The sequence below is a fragment of the Salmo trutta genome, chromosome 2 (genome assembly GCF_901001165.1).
Source record: "Salmo trutta chromosome 2, fSalTru1.1, whole genome shotgun sequence".
Classification (NCBI taxonomy): domain Eukaryota; kingdom Metazoa; phylum Chordata; class Actinopteri; order Salmoniformes; family Salmonidae; genus Salmo; species Salmo trutta.
In genome coordinates, this window is record NC_042958.1 from 18,497,170 (window position 1) to 18,516,514 (window position 19,345).

At 42.2% G+C, this 19,345-nt stretch overlaps 1 protein-coding gene across 4 annotated transcripts in view; it reads right to left on the minus strand.

Annotated features, from left to right (window-relative positions):
• sema5a (sema domain, seven thrombospondin repeats (type 1 and type 1-like), transmembrane domain (TM) and short cytoplasmic domain, (semaphorin) 5A) overlaps nucleotides 1-19,345 on the minus strand; it is a 193,270-nt gene that overhangs the window by 20,281 nt on the left and 153,644 nt on the right. For all 4 annotated transcript variants that reach the window (XM_029697428.1, XM_029697432.1, XM_029697435.1 and 1 more), the window contains one exon: nucleotides 16,082-16,307. In XM_029697428.1, coding sequence (XP_029553288.1) covers nucleotides 16,082-16,307 — 226 coding nt within the window. The remainder of the gene's footprint in view (nucleotides 1-16,081; nucleotides 16,308-19,345) is intronic.

A 19,345-nucleotide genomic window follows, 5' to 3' on the forward strand; every position in this document is an offset into this window, starting at 1 on the left:
TTACTTACAGAGAATTAAGAAATACATCATATTTTGTCCATTTGGAATATGTATTGAAGCTAAGAATTTATAATAATAGAACCAAGAGTTTTTGGTGACCAAGAAAAACTGAATCCCTGGAGCAAGACATCTACATGACTCATATGTAGGCTACAAGACGGAGAGACTAAAAGGCTCTCCACAGTGATTTCAAAGTCTACGCAAATGGAGCTACCAATCTCCGTTTGTGCCACTTTCCAAAACTGCAGCTGCAGTATGTATGTAGAACTAACAGAGTTATGCATACTAACCTGTGTACAGCCCGTCACTGTACTGTGTGTGTGTGTGTGTGCCTCTGTGCGTGTGTGTGTGTGTGTGTGTGTGTGTGTGTGTGTGTGTGTGTGTGTGTGTGTGTGTGTGTGTGTGTGTGTGTGTGTGTGTGTGTGTGTGTGTGAGGTGTCTGAGCTTAAAGTACATCAGCCTGTGCCACACACACACGCACACACACACACACACACACACACACACACACACACACACACACACACACACACACACACACACACACACACACACACACACACACACACACACACACACACACACAGTCAGACTCAAGCTACAGCAGGTCGCCTAAAAGTTAAGTTAACTTTACCTCTACAGCTCTTTAGTCGAGCGCGTTCACAACAGGCTTGCTGAGAGCTACTGAGATCCTCTAATTCATGCAACTCTACGAGCATTTGACTACTGTATGATCCCTCATCTGACATGAGTTAACGGAGAAATCTAAATGAAATATGAAACTATAATTTCTATTAAGCTTCAATTACCGCATTCATTCATCATCAGAGGCTGTGAAAATGTCCCTTTCAGAGTGAGTCTGTCTTGCTTCTCTTTGTGCGAGACAGAGGAGTGAGATCAGGTCTTTGTGTGAATGATAATCACTCGAAACTAAATTAGAGCGTTCGCTCCCAAACACTCCAGTGATGATTCACTCAATCAACCCACCCTGCTATTATCAACCATCTGAGCCACAACAATGAAACCATTTCTCTCTCTTTTCCTGCCCTTTTCTCTTTTCTCTCTGTGACCTTCCTTTGTCTCTCTATCTCTACGTCTTGGAAATGTCCTTTGCCTCTATTTCTCTCCCTCTATTTTTCTGATTGACCATCCAGTTCCCCTGCTGCTGGGTGCTTTGTATTCTCCCTGCAGCCCTTTAGTAGAGAGACCAGAGTGTTTACCTATCACACATACAGTCCTGACCTCTTCATAACTACACACAACCTTGGGAGTCAACATGTCCGCACGCACACACATGCATGCGCGCAGACACACATACACAGACACACGCGCACAAACACTCTCTCTACCTCACCCTGAGTTGGCAGGAAAACTGACAGGTCCTCTGAGGCCCCCTGCTTTTTTATTGATTCTGAACAGGTAGTGGCACGGACAGCCCTGCCTGCCACAGTGACCTGCACTCTTTATCAAGCCCTCTGCTCGGTCGGGTAGATGTACACGCACACTCGCTCACACACACAACACACACAACCACACATAACACACAACACGCACACACACACTTGAGATGAGATCAGAAATCCCAGTCTACACAGTTGCTAAAACAAACAGCGGCCTGTCCTCCCTTTTAAATGAGGAGAGTACTGTAGTTCCATTGATCTCTGTATCCACCATGTACAGAGGAGATAATTATAAGCCACTCTCTCAGAATGCAGGGGTACCGTGCAATACAAACCCCTATCAGCTTACAAACTAGAACAGAAGAATAGAGTTAGCAACATGATGTCTTTGGACTGTAAAAGTACAAATACTGAGTGTCCCACACACATTCACACACACTTGAGATGAGGTCAGAAATCTCTCCACAGGGATGAGAGGTCTGGTGTGTGTGCATGTGTGTGTATGTCAGCGGAGGCTGGTGGGAGGAGCTATAGGAGGACGGGCTCATGGAATTCATGGAACGGTATCAAACCCATCAAACATATGGAAACTACAATGACCCCTTCCTCTTATAGCTCCTCCCACCAGCCTCTACTAGTGTGTGTGTGTGTGTGTGTGTGTGTGTGTGTGTGTGTGTGTGTGTGTGTGTGTGTGTGTGTGTGTGTGTGTGTGTGTGTGTGTGTGCGTGTGTGTGCATCTGGGTGTGTGTGCATCTGGGTGTGTGAGTGCATGCATCTGGGTGTGTGAGTGTGTAAACCAGAAAATGAGCAGCTCTGGTGGATTACAGCGTTACACCACAGTGCTGTGACAGTATTCCCAGAGCTGTCATCTGGTTTGTCAAACACTCGCCTTGGGGAAGAGACTCGAGAGCTGCTTAGTGTGTGTGTGTGTGTTCTTAAATCGCTTATTAAAAGTTAGTGAGAGGGCAATTAAAACTCCCACCCTGAAGGGAAAGGGGATCAGAGAGAAGAGACACGCACGTATGCACACACACACACACACACACACACACACACACACACACACACACACACACACACACACACACACACACACACACACACACACACACACACACACACACACACACACACACACACAATATAACTAACACCCAGTGATGAGGGCTAATTACAAGGGGACTTTGTATTTACTTTTGTCTGAGGTCGACAGAGGTAAGACAGATACAAGGAAGTGACTCTTAGATTTTTTTTGTAAAGAGGTTAACAGATCTATTATCCATCTGCTGAGACGGAGTGTGCTAATGAAAGACTTCTGCTTTATCTCAGATCAATTGTAGATGTGTGAGTTATTTAGCATGTAATCCTGGTTTAGTGTACGTATGATTAAGGGATTGAAGTCCCAATAGTCAAGCGTAGCCGGAGAGAAACAGAGGGGGTGAAAGAGCTGGCGTGGTAGAAAGAGAGAGAGAGAGAGAAAGGGTGAGCGGGGTAGCATAGTAGAAAGAGAGAGAGAGGTTTGAGAGGGATAGCACGGTAGAAAGAGAGAGAGAGAGAGAAAGGGTGAGCGGGGTAGCACAGTAGAAAGAGAGAGAGAAAGAGAGAGAGAGGTTTGAGAGGGATAGCACAGTATAAAAAGAGAGAGAGAGAAAGAGGGTGAGACCGATAGCACGGTAGAAAGAGAGAGAGAGAGAGAGGGGTAGCACAGTAGAAAAAAGAGAGCGAGAGAGGGTGAGAGGGGTAGCACAATAGACAAAAAGAGAGAGAAAGAGAAAAAGAGAGGTACTTTAAAATAATAAAAAATCCCATTCGTCAATGTCCTATTGTCTGATCACAGGGAGAACTAATCTATCGATAGTCTCCTTGTCGGCTAGTGATGTCTGTGGGCAGAAAGGAACTGGCCTCAGAGCATCTGAGCTGAAAAACATCACACACATTTCCATTTTAGTAATATCCAGACCGACTTACAGGAGCAATTAGGGTTAAGTGCTTTGCTCAGGGTCACATTGACAGATTTTTCACCTAGTCGGCTCAGGGACTCTAACCAGCAACCGTTCAAAGAAAAATCTCTCTTATGTGTGTTCTGTCCAGTGTGTCTCTCTGTGTGTCTCTCTGTCTCTCTCTCGACCTCGACATTAATGCAGCTCTTATTGATTCCTCTTGTTCAGATAGTTTATCTGCTAGATACTGCATTTACCCATCTTTTCACACATTCTGTAAATAAATCCATAGGCTAACTTTCATGTGCAGTAATCTTCTGTGAGAAATGTACTGTATGTTGGAACTGTATGTGTCGTGGGTGTATGGCATAAAAAAAAACAGTAGTAGTTACATAATATCCTCAGCATTTCTCTATAGTGTATTTCCATGTGAACACGAAAATAATAACATCCACAACATGCCAAAAGTATGTGAACACCCCTTTAATTTTGTGGATTCGGCTATTCCAGCCACACCCTTTGCTGACAGGTGAATGAAATTGAACACACATCCATGCAATCTCCAGGGACAAACATTAGCAGTAGAATGGCCCATACTGAAGAGCTCAGGAACTTTCAAATGTACAGTGTGTGCAAATGAGGTAGGATAAGGGAGGTAAGGCAATAAATAGGCCATGGTGGCGAAGTAATTACAATATAGCAATTAAACACTGGAATGGTAGATGTGTAGAAGATGAATGTGCAAGTAGAGATACTGGGGTGCAAAGGCGCAAGATAAATAAATAAATACAGTATGGGGATGAGGTAGTTGGATGGGCAATTTACAGATGGGCTATGTACAGGTGTAGTGATCTGTGAGCTGCTCTGACAGCCGGTGCTTAAAGCTAGTGAGGGAGATATGCCAAGCCTTGGCTGGAGTGGTGTAAAGCTCGCCACCATTGGACTCTGGAAACGCGTTCTCTGAAGTGATGAATCACCTTTGGGGTGAACCAGAAGCCATGGATTACAGGCAACATCCGCACTGAGCTAAAAGGTAGAGCTGCCACTTTCAAGGAGCAGGACTCTAACCCGGAAGCTTCTAAGAAATATCTCCTATGCCCTCCGACAAACCATCAAACAGACAAAGCATCAATTCAGGACTTAGATCAAATCGTACTACACCGGCTCCGACTCTCGTCGGATGTGGCAGGGCTTGCAAACTATTACAGACTACAAAGGGAAGCACTACTGAGAGCTGCCCAGTGTCATAAGCCTACCAGACGAGCTGAATGACTTCCATGCTCTCTTCAAGGCAAGTAAAACTAAATATGCATGACAGTATCAGCTGTTCCGGATGACTGTGTGATCACGCTCTCCGCAGCCAATGTCAGTAAGACCTTTAAACAGGTCAACATTCACAAGGCCGCAGGGCCAGGCGGATTACCAGGACGAGTACTCCGAGCATGCGCTGACCAACTGGCAAGTGTCTTCACTGACATTTTTAACCTCTCCCTGTCCGAGTCTTTAATACCAACATGTTTCAAGCAGACCACCATAGTCCCTGTGCCCAAGAACACTAAGCTAACCTGCCTAAATGACTACGGACCCATAGCACTCACGTCTGTAGCCATGAAGTGCTTTGAAATGTTGGTCATGGCCCACATCAAAACCATTATCCCAGGAATCCTAGACCCACTCCAATTTGCATACCACCCCAACAGATCCACAGATGATGCATTCTCAATTGCGCTCCACACTGCCCTTTCACATCTGGACAAAAGGAACACCTATGTGAGAATGCTATTCATTGACTATAGCTTAGTGCCCTCAACACCATAGTGCCTTCAAAGCTCATCACTAAGCTAAGGATCCTGGGACTAAACACCTCCCTCTGCAACTGGATCCTGGACTTCCTCATGGGCCGCCCCCAGGTGGTAAGGGTAGGTAACAACACATTCGCAATGCTGATCCTTAACAGTCCCCTCAGGAGTGTGTGCTCAGTCCACTCCTGTACTCCCTGTTCACTCATGACTGCACGGCCAGGCACGACTCCAACACCATCATTAAGTTTGCCGATGACACAACAGTGGTTGGCTTGATTACCGACGACGACGAGACAGCCTATAGGGAGGAGGTCAGAGACCTGGCCATGTGGTGCCAGGACAACAACCTGTCCCTCAACGTGATCAATACAAAGGAGATGATTGTGGACAACAGGAAAAGGAGGACTGAGCACACCCCCATTGTCATCGGCGGGCTGTAGTGGTACAGGTTGAGAGCTTCAAGTTCCTTGATATCCACATCACCAACAAACTATCATGGTCCAAACACACTAAGACAGTTGTGAAGATGGCACTACAAAGCCAATTCCCCCTCAGGAGACTGAAAAGATTTGGCATGGGTCCTGAGCGGCGCAGCGGTCTAAGGCACTGCATCTGGTTTGAATCCAGGCTGAATCACATCTGGCGGTGATTGGGAGTCCCATAGGGCAGCACACAATTGCCCAGCATCCTCAGGGTTTGGCCGGAGTAGGCCGTCATTGTCAATAAGAATTTGTTCTTAACTGACTTGCCTAGTTAAATAAAGGTTAAATAAATACAATTGTCACGCCCTGATCTGTTTCACCTGTCTTTGTGATTGTCTCCAACCCCCCATGTGTCGCCCATTATCCCCTGTGTATTTATACCTGTGTTCTCTGTTTGTCTGTTGCCAGTTAGTTTTGTTTCGTCAAGCCTACCAGCGTTTTCCCCTCTGTTCCTGTCTCATTATTGTTCCTGTTTTTCACGGTTTTGACCTTTTCTGCCCGCCCTGACCCTGAGCCTGCCTGCCGTCCTGTACCTTTGCCCCACTACCCTGGATCATCGACCCCTGCCTGCCTTGACCTGTCGTTTGCCTGCCCCTGTTTCTGTAATAAACATTGTTACTTCGACACAGTCTGCATTTGGGAGTTACCTGAAATGTGATAAAAAATAAAAAATATCCTCAAAAGGTTCTACAGCTGCACCACTGAGAGCATCCTGACTGGTTGCATAACTGCCTGGTATGGCAACTTCTCAGCCTCCGACCGCAAGGCACTACAGTACATCACTGTGGCCAAGCTTCCTACCAGGCGGTGTCAGAGAAAGGCCCTAAAAATTGTCAAAGACTCCAGCCACCCTAGTCATAGACTGTTCTCTCTGCTACCGCATGGCAAGCAGTACTGGAGCGCCAAGTCTAGGTCCAAGAGGCTTCTAAACAGCTTCTACCAACCAAGCCATAAGACTCCTGAACATCTAATTAAATGGCTTCCCAGACTATTTGCATTGCCCCTCTCCCCTCTTTACACCACTGCTACTCTCTGTTATTATCTATGCATAGTCACTTCAATAACTCCACCTACATGTACATATTACCTAAATTACCTCGACTAACCGGTGTCCCCGCACACTGACTCGGTACCGGTACCCCCTGTATTTATTTTATTTTTATTTTACCCTTATTTTACCAGGTAAGTTGACTTAGAACACATTCTCATTTACAGCAACGACCTGGGGAATAGTTACAGGGGAGAGGAGGAGGGATAAAAGAGCCAATTGTAAACTGGGGATGAGTAGGTGGCCATGATGGTATGAAGGCCAGATTGGGAATTTAGCCAGGACACCGGGATCTTTGGTGACCCCAGATAGTCAGGACACTTGTTTAACGTCCCATCCGAAAGACGGTATATAGCCTCTCTATTGTTATTTTACTGCTGCTCTTTAATTATGTTACTTTTATTTCTTAATTTTTGTAGGTATTTTTCTTAAAACTGCATTGCTGGTTAAGGGCTTGTAAGTAAGCATTTCACTGTAAGGTCTACACCTGTTGTATTCGGCGCATGTGACAAATACAATTTGATTTGAATTGGAACGCCAACTGCGAGCCAGTCCTAATCGACCAACGTCAGTGCCGACCTCACTAATGCTCTTGTGGCTGAATGGAAGCAAGACCCCGCAGCAATGTTCCAACATTCTGGAAGCCTTCCCAGAAGAGTGGAGGCTGTTATAGCAGCACAGGGGGGACCAACTCCATATTAATGCAGATGATTTTGGAATGAGATATTCGACAAGCAGGTGTCCACATGTACTCTCTATAAGCACAGAATAAAACAGTTATATCAGAAATGTGTGATGGGTTGCATGGATCTTTGTGTCGATTGTGTTGAATACAGCAACTGAAATATGATATATAGTATACCATTCATATAATGAATATCATTACAGAGCGACAAGAAAGGATAACACATTACATTAAATATCACTGAGTAGACGCAATGAGAAATATCTAGTAATCAATTCATATCTTAAGTTAGTAACTAATAACCATTAAGTATTGATCGCTGGTAGAAAACACCTCAGTATGCAGTAAAATACATACAGATTGCTTGGCTTAATCGTATACGCTTTATCTATTCCATCTAATTTAGATAGATAGAAACGAGATGAAACCTCCTAATATGTAATATTTTCAATTATTTCCAGAGAAAATTAATCTAGCCTTCCGTATCGCCATGATGTAGTTGGGACTTGTGTCTGGTTTAAAATATGTTTCTTCAAATGGAGCTGAAATCGCCAAATGTCAGTCATTTCTGATAGCCCTGATCCCTCTGATCCTTCCATGACAAACATGATGACATTCAGAAAAAAGGGAGGGAGGCCCACACCTCAAAAGGCCTGATAAAACAGATATCATATTGGTGACTGCCAGGGAGTCACCTGCATATTAAAGGGAAGCTCCAAGGGAAGTTGGAATAGTTTGCAGGAGTGGTCTTTCACAGTCATATCATTTGCATACACAGGGTTGGGTCATTACTTTCTTAATGTAAACAGTTACGGTTACTAGTTACCTGTCCACATTCTTTATCAGTAACGTAACGTTTGGATTACCCAAACTCAGTAATGTAATCTGATTACGTTCAGTTACTTTCAGATCACTTTCCCTTTAAGGGGCATATGAAGAAAACAAAAATGTATATTAACAAATGAAGCGACATTATTGCAACATAAATCAATGTTAGAGTTTACATAGCTGGCCATAAACAAATGCTGCATTTTACTTTATGGGTTATGTAGGCTTCTAACCCATTACTTTCTACTTCAATACATATAATAAAATGATTAGGCTATATTTTTACATTAACAATCAAAGTTTATCAGATTTCCAGTCCTTACAATTAATTACAGTCCCTTTAGAAAGTATTCACGCCTCTTGAGTTTTTCCACATTTTGTTGTGATACAAAGTGGAATTAAAATGGATGTAATTGTCATTTTTTGTCAACAATCTACACAAAATACTCTGTAATGTCAAAGTGGAAGACAAATTTGAATATTTGGAGAAAAAAAATTGAAAAATAAAACACTAATATATCTTGATTAGATAAGTATTCAACCTCCTGAGCCAATACATGTTAGAATCACATTTGGCAGCGATTACAGCTGTGAGTCTTTCTGGTTAAGTCTCTAAGAGCTTTCCACACCTGGATTGTGCTACATTTACCCATTATTATTTTCAACATTCTTCAAGCTCTGTCAAATTGGTTGTTGATCATTGCTAAACAACCATTTTCAGATCTTACCATAGATTTTCAAGTAGATTTAAGTCAAAACTGTTACTCGGCCACTCAGGAACATTCACTGTCTTCTTGGTAAGCAACTCCAGTGTATATTTGGCCAAGTGTTTTAGATTATTGTCCTGCTGAAAGGTGAATTCCTCTCCCAGGATCCCAATGTTGTTGATTCATCCTCAGTTTCTCCAATCACAGCCATTAAACTCTGTAACTGTTTTAAAGTCACCATTGGCCCAATGGTGAAATCCCTGAGAGGTTTCCTTCCTCTCTGGCAACTGAGTTAGGAAGGACGCCTGTATCTTTGTAGTGACTGGGTGTGTTGATACACCATCCAAAGTGTAATTAATAACTTCACCATGCTCAAAGGGATATTCAATGTCGGCTTTATTTTTATTTTTTACCCATCTACCAATAGTTGCGAGGCATTGGAAAACCTCCATGGTCTTTGTGGTTGAATCTGTGTTTGAAATTCACTGCTTGACTGAGGGACCTTACAGATAATTGTATGTGTAGGGTACAGAGATGAGGTAGTCATTCCAAAATCATGTTAAACACTATTATTGCACACAGAGTGAGTCCATGCAACTTATTATGTGACTTGTTAAGCAAATTCTTTACTTATTTAGGCTTGCCATAACAAAGGGGTTGAATACTTATTGACTTACACTTACATTTCAGCTATTACTTTTTGATTAATTTGTAAATATTTCTAAAACATAATTCCACTTTGACATTATGGGGTATTGTGTGTAGGCCAGTGATACATTTATTTTTATTGAAACCATTTTAAATTCAGGCTGTAACACAACAAAATGTGTAAAAAGTCAAGGGGTGTGAATACTTTCTGAAGGCACGGTAAATACCCCTTGATCTTTAAGAATAGGACTTGGAAATATAGATTAGTAAAATTGTTTTACCTGAACGTAACCCAAAAAATGAAGGACTTCTTAGTCAACCCCAGAGATATACAGTATTATTTATATTTCTAAATACATGGTTCTGGCCTAGTTATGTTTTAGTCATGGTGGAATGATTGGACTCATTGCTTCAAAATATGGTTGAAATAAATGCTGCTCTCATGGAATGTCATCGCTGAAAAATGCTATTTTTGTGACATGAAAAATGAATGGAATTTGCTATAAGACTATTGTTTGCGTTTTTGTTGGTGACACTATAGAATTAGAATACTTTGTTAATTTAATAGGGTCTCTATGGGTGACACTTTGATATCTCAATCATTTGCAGCTGTTGAAGTCTATCAAAAGTGTGCGAGTTCAGGCATGTGTCATGGCCTTCAGACTTTTTTCTAAATTGGCATGAATTAGATTAAGAAATAAAAGCCCTGCTTGGGGTCTTCTTAAATGAAACTCGTTTTTTGACAGTATGTGTGGAGCACAATACCACGGAAGAATTTACAAGGGAGGAACTCCCTCAAACGTTTATCTGTTGCAAGAGCACATTTTTCAACAGCTGTCCACGGATCGCATAAACAATGATTGATCGGCAGCTTAGCCTACACTTATTCAATTTAACAATTATTGGGTTAAAATACAACTATGCATTTGTCAACAGCCATCCATAACAACCACAATCCGTAAGGTGCAAATAATTGAGAGATCAGCAGTGTGATTCACATCATTCCTATGTAGATATCAATAATAGGACTAAATTATATCCGTAGCACCCGTAGGCTACACCACTGTTGGCGTCCTTACCTCCAAGCGTTTTTTCAAGTTGGTTGTATAATATTTAATGCCGACAGCAGTCGCACCATTGGAAGACATAATTTAGCTTGCACTGTAGCCTACAAAACATATTACTGCTCTTTTTCTGCAATCCATCAAACGCATTTAGTGTGTCATCATAGTGGTTAGCTGAGGAACGCGCAACTCCGTTCTCTTATATCTAGGCGGATTTGAGTTTTGATAACTGGTCACTTGATTTGCTAGCAACAACATTGAGTCACCATCAGTCAATACTTGTAAAAATTGTATTTCTTAAAATGCTTACCTGTACCTATGTTTGTCTTGTAAATCTGCGGTCCTTCCGCTGGGTGCTGAAATTCATACTTATAATAAAATGTTCTATCAAATACTTTCCCAGACTGATGGTTACGCAATGTTGTTTCTTGCAAATCGTGCAACTAGTTATCAAAACTAAACTCTGCCTCGATATAAGAACGAAGTTTAGCGTTCCTCAGCTACATACAATAGTGGTCTCTGACTTGTGGTCAGACTCGCTCAGATGGAACAAACTTAAACTTGAGCCTTTTTTCAATGTTGATTTGAATGTCATTGAGAAAACGGAATGGTGTAATAAAGTATTGTTTTTCGCAAAAATCCTTTCTGAATTTAAAAGTAACTCTAGAAGTAATCATATAGTTTTTCTATAGTATCTGTATTCTGACTACAATATTTTAGCCAGTAATGCAATGGATTAAAGTTACATTTTATTTGTAATCAGTTACATGTCACAGATTACAGAAAATAAAATTGTATTTGTCACATGCGCCGAATACAACAGGTGTTTACCTTACCGTGAAATGCTTACTTACAAGCTCTTAACCAACAATACAGTTAAGAAAATAGAGTTAAGAAAAGATTTACTAAATTAAAAAATAAAATAAAATAAATATCACAATAAAATAACAATAATGAGGCTATATACAGGGGGTACAGGTTAGTCGAGGTAATTTGTACATGTAGGTAGCGGTAAAGTGACTATGCATAGATAATAAACAGTGAGTAATGTAATTCGTTACTCCCCAACCCTGTGTACAGTAAGAAAGCCTTGCCGGAGCCAAAATGGCCCATAGGGTAAGAGCCAGTGAGCCTTGTCCAAGCAAGAAAGACCCATAGGGCAGGAGCCAGTAAGCCTTGTCCGAGCCACATCGGCCCATAGGGCAAAAGCCAGTAAGCCTTGTCCGAGAAAGAAAGACCCATAGGGTAAGAGCCAGTGAGCCTTGTCCGAGCAAGAAAGACCCATAGGGCAGGTGCCAGTAAGCCTCGTCCGAGCCACATCGGCCCATAGGGCAAAAGCCAGTAAGCCTTGTCCGAACATGCTCCTGTTTCTGTAGTATAAGGCAGCTTGATAAGCACACCTTCCGGACAGGACTCCCTCTACTCTCTCCACCCTCACTTCACCTCCAGTTAATTATCTCTTGTTCACCATCTCTCCATTTATCTCCCTCCCTCTCAATCCTTCTCTCTGTCCCCCAAGGCCTTTTAGTACAGTATACAGTATAATGTATAGATAGAGCCCAGAGTTTTTCCTGGACTTGTCACAGGTAAACCTCCTGGTCCCATAATGATACAGTTATACATGTAGGTAGACGTGGTGTGTGTGTAGCAGTCTTTATTCACTGATGACTACTGGAGTTTCTTCTTTCCAACCACTAGTTTTATGTGTGTGATAATGTGTCATGTGTTTCATTGGAGTATAAATCACAGTCCCAGTCTCTGGCTACGTATGGCGACACGCTATCTGTCTCTGAGGTTTACTATCTACTGTGATCATGTCTAGATACTTCTGTATTTCAGAAGACACACACAAACAATAACGCAGGCAGGCATGCACAAATGTAGGCACACACACACACACTCACACACTTTTATCAGCCTGCTTTATCACCGTCCTCTTATAACCGGCTAGGATGTGTTTGTGTGTGTGTGTGCGTGTGGACTCAAATCGATAGCGAATAGCCCGCTGCTAACTGTAAATCTTCATTGGGTGACAGTACGGTCCATTCCCACTGGGCTCTCATCATCTCTGGAGGATAGAGGGGGACTGAGGGATCTTTGGCTTTGTGGCTTCATCACACACACAGCGTGGCAGACATCAATACACAGCTTCAATATGGAGGTGATTACTTCAGGACGGCCTCCTTGTGTGATAACTACTGACCCTGGGTCAAAAGGAATATGTCATTGGGATGATCGGGCTACGTATGGATGATCACATGCACACACACTATCTGTCACACACACTGTGCACTATTTGGATGGATGGATGTGGAGTGTGATAATGAGGAAGTGGGTCATTGAATCCATCCTCCTCACTGCCAAAGCACTGAATCTGTCACCTTCCTCTCTCTCTCTCTCTCTCTCTCTCTCTCTCTCTCTCTCTCTCTCCCCCCTCTCTCTCCCCCTCTCTCTCTCTCCAATGGTGTTTGTTTTTCACTGGTTGAACTTTACTTGTGGCAACCGGTCACAAATCTTGCTGCTGTGATTGCACACTGTGGTATTTCACCCAATAGATATGGGAGTTTATCAAAATTACATTTGTTTTCAAATTCTTTGTGGGTCTATGTAATCAGACCTGGCTCTCAAGAGAAGACAGGCTTCAGCATTTTATTTTATTTTTTTCTTTCTGTTTTTTTTGTAAATTCTTTCCAATATGTCAAGTAATTATCTTCTTGTTTTCTCATGATTTGGCTGGGTCTAATTGTGTTGCTGTCCTGGGGCTCTGTGGGGTCTGTTTGTGTTTGTGAACAGCCCCAGGGCCAGCTTGCTTCGGGGCTCTTCTCCAGGTTCATTTCTCTGTAGGTGATGGCTTTGTTATGGAAGGTTTGGGAATCGCTTCCTTTTAGGTGGTTGTAGAATTTAACAGCTCTTTTCTGGATTTTGAAAATTCCTCACAACCATAAAGGGAAATGGGTTCTATTACTGATTCAAGTATTTTTAGCCAGATCCTAATTGGTATGTTGAATTTTATGTTCCTTTTGATGATATACAAGGCCCTTCATGCCTTGTCTCTCAGATCGTTCACAGCTTTGTGGAAGTTACCTGTGGCGCTGATGTTTAGGTCGAGGTATGTATCGTTTTTTGTGTGCTCTAAGGGAACGGTGTCTATATGGAATTTGTATTCGTGGTCCTGGCAACTGGACCTTTTTTGAAACACCATTATTTTTGTCTTACTGAGATTTACTGACAGGGCCTAAGTCTGACAGAATCTGTGCAGAAGATCTAGGTGCTGCTGTAGGCCCTCCTTGGTTGGGGACAGAAGCACCAGATCATCAGCAAACAGTAGACATTTGACTTCAGATTCTAGTTGGGTGAGGCCGGCTGCTGCAGACTGTTCTAGTGCCCTCACCAATATATGTTGAAGAGGGTGGGGCTTAAGCTGCATCCCTGTCTCAACCCCCAGCCCTGTGGAAAGAAATGTGTGCGTTTTTTGCCAATTTTAACCGCATACTTGTTGTATGTGTACGTGGATTTTCTAATGTTGTATGTTTTTCCACCATCACCACTTTCCATCAATTTGTATAGCATGCCCTCATGCCAAATTGAGTCAAAATATTTTTTGAAATAAGCAAAGCATGAGAAGACTTTGCCTTTGTTTTTGGGTTGTTTGTTTGTCAATTAGGGTGTGCAGGGTGAATACATCGTCTGACGTACGGTAATTTTGAAAAAAAACAATTTGACATTTGCTCAGTACATTGTTTCGCTGAGGAAATGTACAAGTCTGCTGTTAATGATAATGCAGAGGATTTTCCCAAGGTTGTTGTTGACGCATATCCCACGGTAGTTAATGGGGTCAAATTTGTCTCCACTTTTGTAGATTGGGGTGATCAGTCCTTGTTTCCAAATATTGGGAAATACGCCAGAGCTGATGATGTTAAAGAGTTTAAGTATAACCAATTGGAATTTGAGGTCTGTATATTTTATAATTTCATTTAAGATACCATCAACTCCACAGGCCTTTTTGGGTTGGAGGGATTGTATTTTGTCCTGTAGTTCCTTCAATGTAATTGGAGAATCCAGTGGGTTCTGGTAGTTTTTAATAGTTGATTCTAAGATTTGTATTTGATCATATATATGTTTTTGCTGTTTGTTCTTTGTTATACAGCCAAAAAGATTGGAGAGGTGATTTATCCATACATCTCCATTTTGGATAGGTAACTCTTTGTGTTGTTGTTTGTTTAGTTTTCCAATTTTCCAAGAAGTGGTTAGATTCTATGGATTCTTCATTTACACTGAAAGCGTCCAGAAAGCAAAGACTATTCTGCTTGACTGAATCACATGTTGTCGCCTCACCTCCACTTTTAAATTAGAACGATGACAGACCATTAACACATGGCTCTTTGTTCATAAAACCTGTTAGACGTCTGTCTGTTGCTCCTCATGAAGCTGTGAATCAACGTTAACACCGCCACTATGTTAGTTCATTTAAACCTCCACAGTCATTAACTTCAGAAGGCAGTCAGAGTAAAGAGAGAGAGACTGTAGTTAGTAAGTCTTAACTTTCTTTCCGGTTGATGAACTTGCGGTATGTGTGCGAGTGTATATGCAAGTGTGTGCGCGAGTGTGTGTGCGAGTGTGTATGCGAGTGTGTGTGCGAGTGTGTATGTGTGCAAAGCGCTAAAGCTTTAAAAAGAGATCTTCCTCCCATTGGGGCCGAGAGCAACTCAATAAACAAACTTTAACTGGCACATCTGTAACCCAAGCCACTATATTGCTCTGCTGTCCCTCCCTCCCTCCCTTTCCCTCCCTCCTTCTTTTCTTCCCTCTCTCCCTTAAATGGTTGGATCCCTCCTAAACAACATCAACAACATGTCAATTAGCAGCCTGTTGGTGTTTACGACTCTCTAATCTGAGATGGAAGAGTCAGACTCTGTGGTATCAGCCGAGGAGAGAGCTGAGAGTGAGAACCTGGGGAATTGGAGCCACAATGGTGCTTGTGTCAGGGAGAAGTGAGAGGGGGAGAGAGTGGGGAGTTGGATCCATAATGGCGCTGATGCGAGGATGCTAAAATTAGCAGCCCCAAACTGTTAAGTAGCTCTGTGGATTTTCATTGTGGAAGTTCATTAACACGTTTGACGTTTGGAAGCGCTGAAGGAATCAGCCCGGGACTGAAAACACTTCAGCCGATTAAGATAACACTACTAAGAGAGAGAGAGAGAGAGAGAGAGAGAGAGAGAGAGAGAGAGAGAGAGTGAAAGCCGACTAACAGGCCTAGAGGGACAGAGAGAAGGATGAAGAGGGAGGGCGATAAATGGAGAGATAGTGAGTGAGAGAGAACAGACTGGAGGTGAAGTGAGGGTAGAGAGAGTTGTCAGAGAGAAGTAAAAGAGTGTGCAGGTTCAGTTGAAGAACTAGTGTCAGCTGGGAGTACCGTCAGCACCTGACAGAAGATCCCCCATTTATTTATTCTGTTAACTATGAACTGTTCCACTCACCATCAGTAGAGCATCCAGTGGAGCCATCACTGGAGCAGTACCTCATCTCTATCCTCTGTCGGCCCACCTCTAGCAGGGCAGGGTCCGGGACGCGGGCCTTACAGGTGTACCGGAACCGCTGCTCGTAGTGACCGCCGTTGTCCGAGATGTTGACCGGCGTCCAGGGGGTCCAAGGGGTGGTCTTCTTCAGGTCTGGACACGGGAGGGTGTTACACGACTGGTACTCCTGGAGAGAGTGAGAGAGGGGGAGGGAGAGAGAGGGAGAGAGACAGACGGACAGACATAGAATTATCATTATTACAATGGATATTCTCATTCAAAGCATTTGATATCAAATCAAATGTTATTGGTTTGATATCAATCGCTTTGAATGAGAATATCCATTCTAATAATTATTTCACTCTCGCTCTCACTCGCTGTCTCTTAGTAGTGCTATCTTAATCAGATGAAGTGTTTTCAGTCCCGGGCTAAAGTTATAACATTTTGGCACCATTTGAAATTAAGCCCCAAAACATCCTTACAATTCAAAGCACTGGAAACCCAAGAGCTGAACCTTGAAAGAGTCCCCTATGTCAACTGTTAAAAACACTAAACAGCCCTAATATCCAAACATAATTCATTTTTTACAGAAATTAAAACCTCCTATTTGACAAATTGGGCAAATGAAACAAAACACAGAATAAACTAAATTGCTATTTGACCCTCAAAAGATAATACAAATTGGCAGAATATTTCTACACTCTAAGAAAAAAAAGGTTCCAAAATGGTTCTTTGGCTGTCCCCATAGGAGAACCCTTTTTGGTTCCAGGAAGAACCCTTTTGGAATCAATGTGGAACCCCCTGTGCAAAGGATTTTATAGGGAACCCAAAAGTCTTCTACCTGGAACCAAAAGGGTTCCACCTGAAACCAACAAGGGTTCTTCAAAGGGTTATCCTATGGGGATGTCACGTCCTGGCCAGTATAAGGGTTAATTATTATTGTAGTTTGGTCAGGACGTGGCAGAGGGTATTTGTTTTATGTGGTTCAGGGTGGTGTGTTAGTTAGGAGTGCGTTTGATTTATTATTTCCGGGTTTTGAGTTATGGTCTATGTTTATGTATTTCTATGTGTAGTCTAGTAAGTGTGTTTCTTGTTGAGTTAATTGGGGTGGACTTCCAATTGAAGGCAGCTGTTTGGTGTTGCCTTTGATTGGAAGTCCTATATTAGTTGGGTGTGTTTGTCTGTGTATTTGTGGGAGATTGTTCTTGGATTGCTGTGTTGCCTTCAAGACTGTTATTTTGTCGTTCATCGTTTTGTTATTTTTGTACACGTGTTTGTTTGGGTTTTTCCTTCTTTTCCCGTAAATAAAGAAGATGAGTATACATGTCCCTGCTGCGTATTGGTCCTCCATTTCTAACGACACCCGTGACAGGGGACAGCCGAAGAACCCTTTTAGGTTCTAGATTAGGGCTGTTGCGGTGACCGTATTACCGCCAAAACGGCGATCACGAGTCATGAAGGCAGTCAAATTTCATGTGACTGTTTTAGCCACTATAATTAGGCTTCTCCAAGCTCTGATGCTGCTGATGGTCATTAGTTGCCTAACAAACTTGCTAACTGCCTGGTACTCAGCACTCTATTGTCCCTCTAATACTTCATTAGAACCCATGAGCTCATGTTGCACAACTTTTCTATAGGCTATGCAATTGCGCGAGAAAACAGAGTGATGGCTTCTACTAAAAAGAGGAGGGTCCCATCAGCTTTCCTAATATTAAGCACATTGTTTATCTTTACAACAGGAGTGTAGCCTACCTGGCTGGCATGAAAATCAACCAGGGGAAAACCTTCCTCCATTCGCTATTTAAGTGCATAGATAACATGTATTTTTTCCCGCTGCCCATTTCGATACAGGTGCATGATAATGGTCCATTCTAAATCAAAACAAATTTCACACATATATTATTTAGTATATGTAAAGACAAGATTAAATCAAGAATAGTCTGATGGGTGACAATATTAGCCTATCACTTGTGAATTATATATTATCACTTGTGAATGATGCCCTGCATAAGGAATTTACTTTTTTTTGCAACTTTTTCTAATCATAGTTGCACACCTCTTGTAGCCTAGCCCATATGTTATTTTATTAAAAAAAGTTACACCTTTTTTTTTTTTTTTACCCACTGCAACTCCCGTACGGACTCGGGAGAGGCGAAGGTCGAGAGCTGTGGTCAACTTTTGTACTATGGGGATAGTAGATTGAAAAAGGCTAGTGCTTTTGATGTTCGTTAGGCAACTGAACAACTGAAGTTACATTAATAAGTCTAAATTAAGCATATAGGAGTACATAATTCTTTGTTAACCTCATGAGCGCACTCCCTCAAATCGTTTGGAGAAAATATTTAGATTTTATTCAGCTTTGTTTAATTGTATTCTTTATACAATAAAATATTGCCACGGAATTCTAAGCAAATCTTGTCTGCTAAATGAACTAGCATAGTCCACAGCCATTTGGCATAGCCAGATCAGGACCTGCTAAATGAACTAGCATAGTCCACAGCCATTTGGCATAGCCAGATCAGGACCTGCTAAATGAACTAGCATAGTCCACAGTCATTTGGCATAGCCAGATCAGGACCTGCTAAATGAACTAGCATAGTCCACAGCCATTTGGCATAGCCAGATCAGGACCTGCTAAATGAACTAGCATAGTCCACAGCCATTTGGCATAGCCAGATCAGGACCTGCTAAATGAACTAGCATAGTCCACAGCCATTTGGCATAGCCAGATCAGGACCTGCTAAATGAACTAGCATAGTCCACAGCCATTTGGCATAGCCAGATCAGGACCTGCTAAATGAACTAGCATAGTCCACAGCCATTTGGCATAGCCAGATCAGGTCCTAAGATAAGGACAACGCAGAGTATGCTATTCTGTTCTTCTGAAATAGACTACATTTTCTAATCATGCTTCTTTAGACCTGTCTAAAATAAATAATGGATTTATTGTGAAGGTATAGGCTATATTACATGGATTTATTAGACTTTTTAAAATGTAGATGTTCCAAAGGTCTGCATCAGTGACTTGTGTGGAAGCCAGGAGATACTAAATGTGTTAATATTAATTAACGGTAAATTACCGTGAGACCGACAGTTATTTGCTTGACAATCACCGGCTGACAGAATTTTGTGACCGCCACAGCCCTATTCTAGATTGCACCTTTTTTTCTAAGAGTGCACTCTGTCAGAGATACAAAACAGAGACAGATCCTGACCAAGTACAGG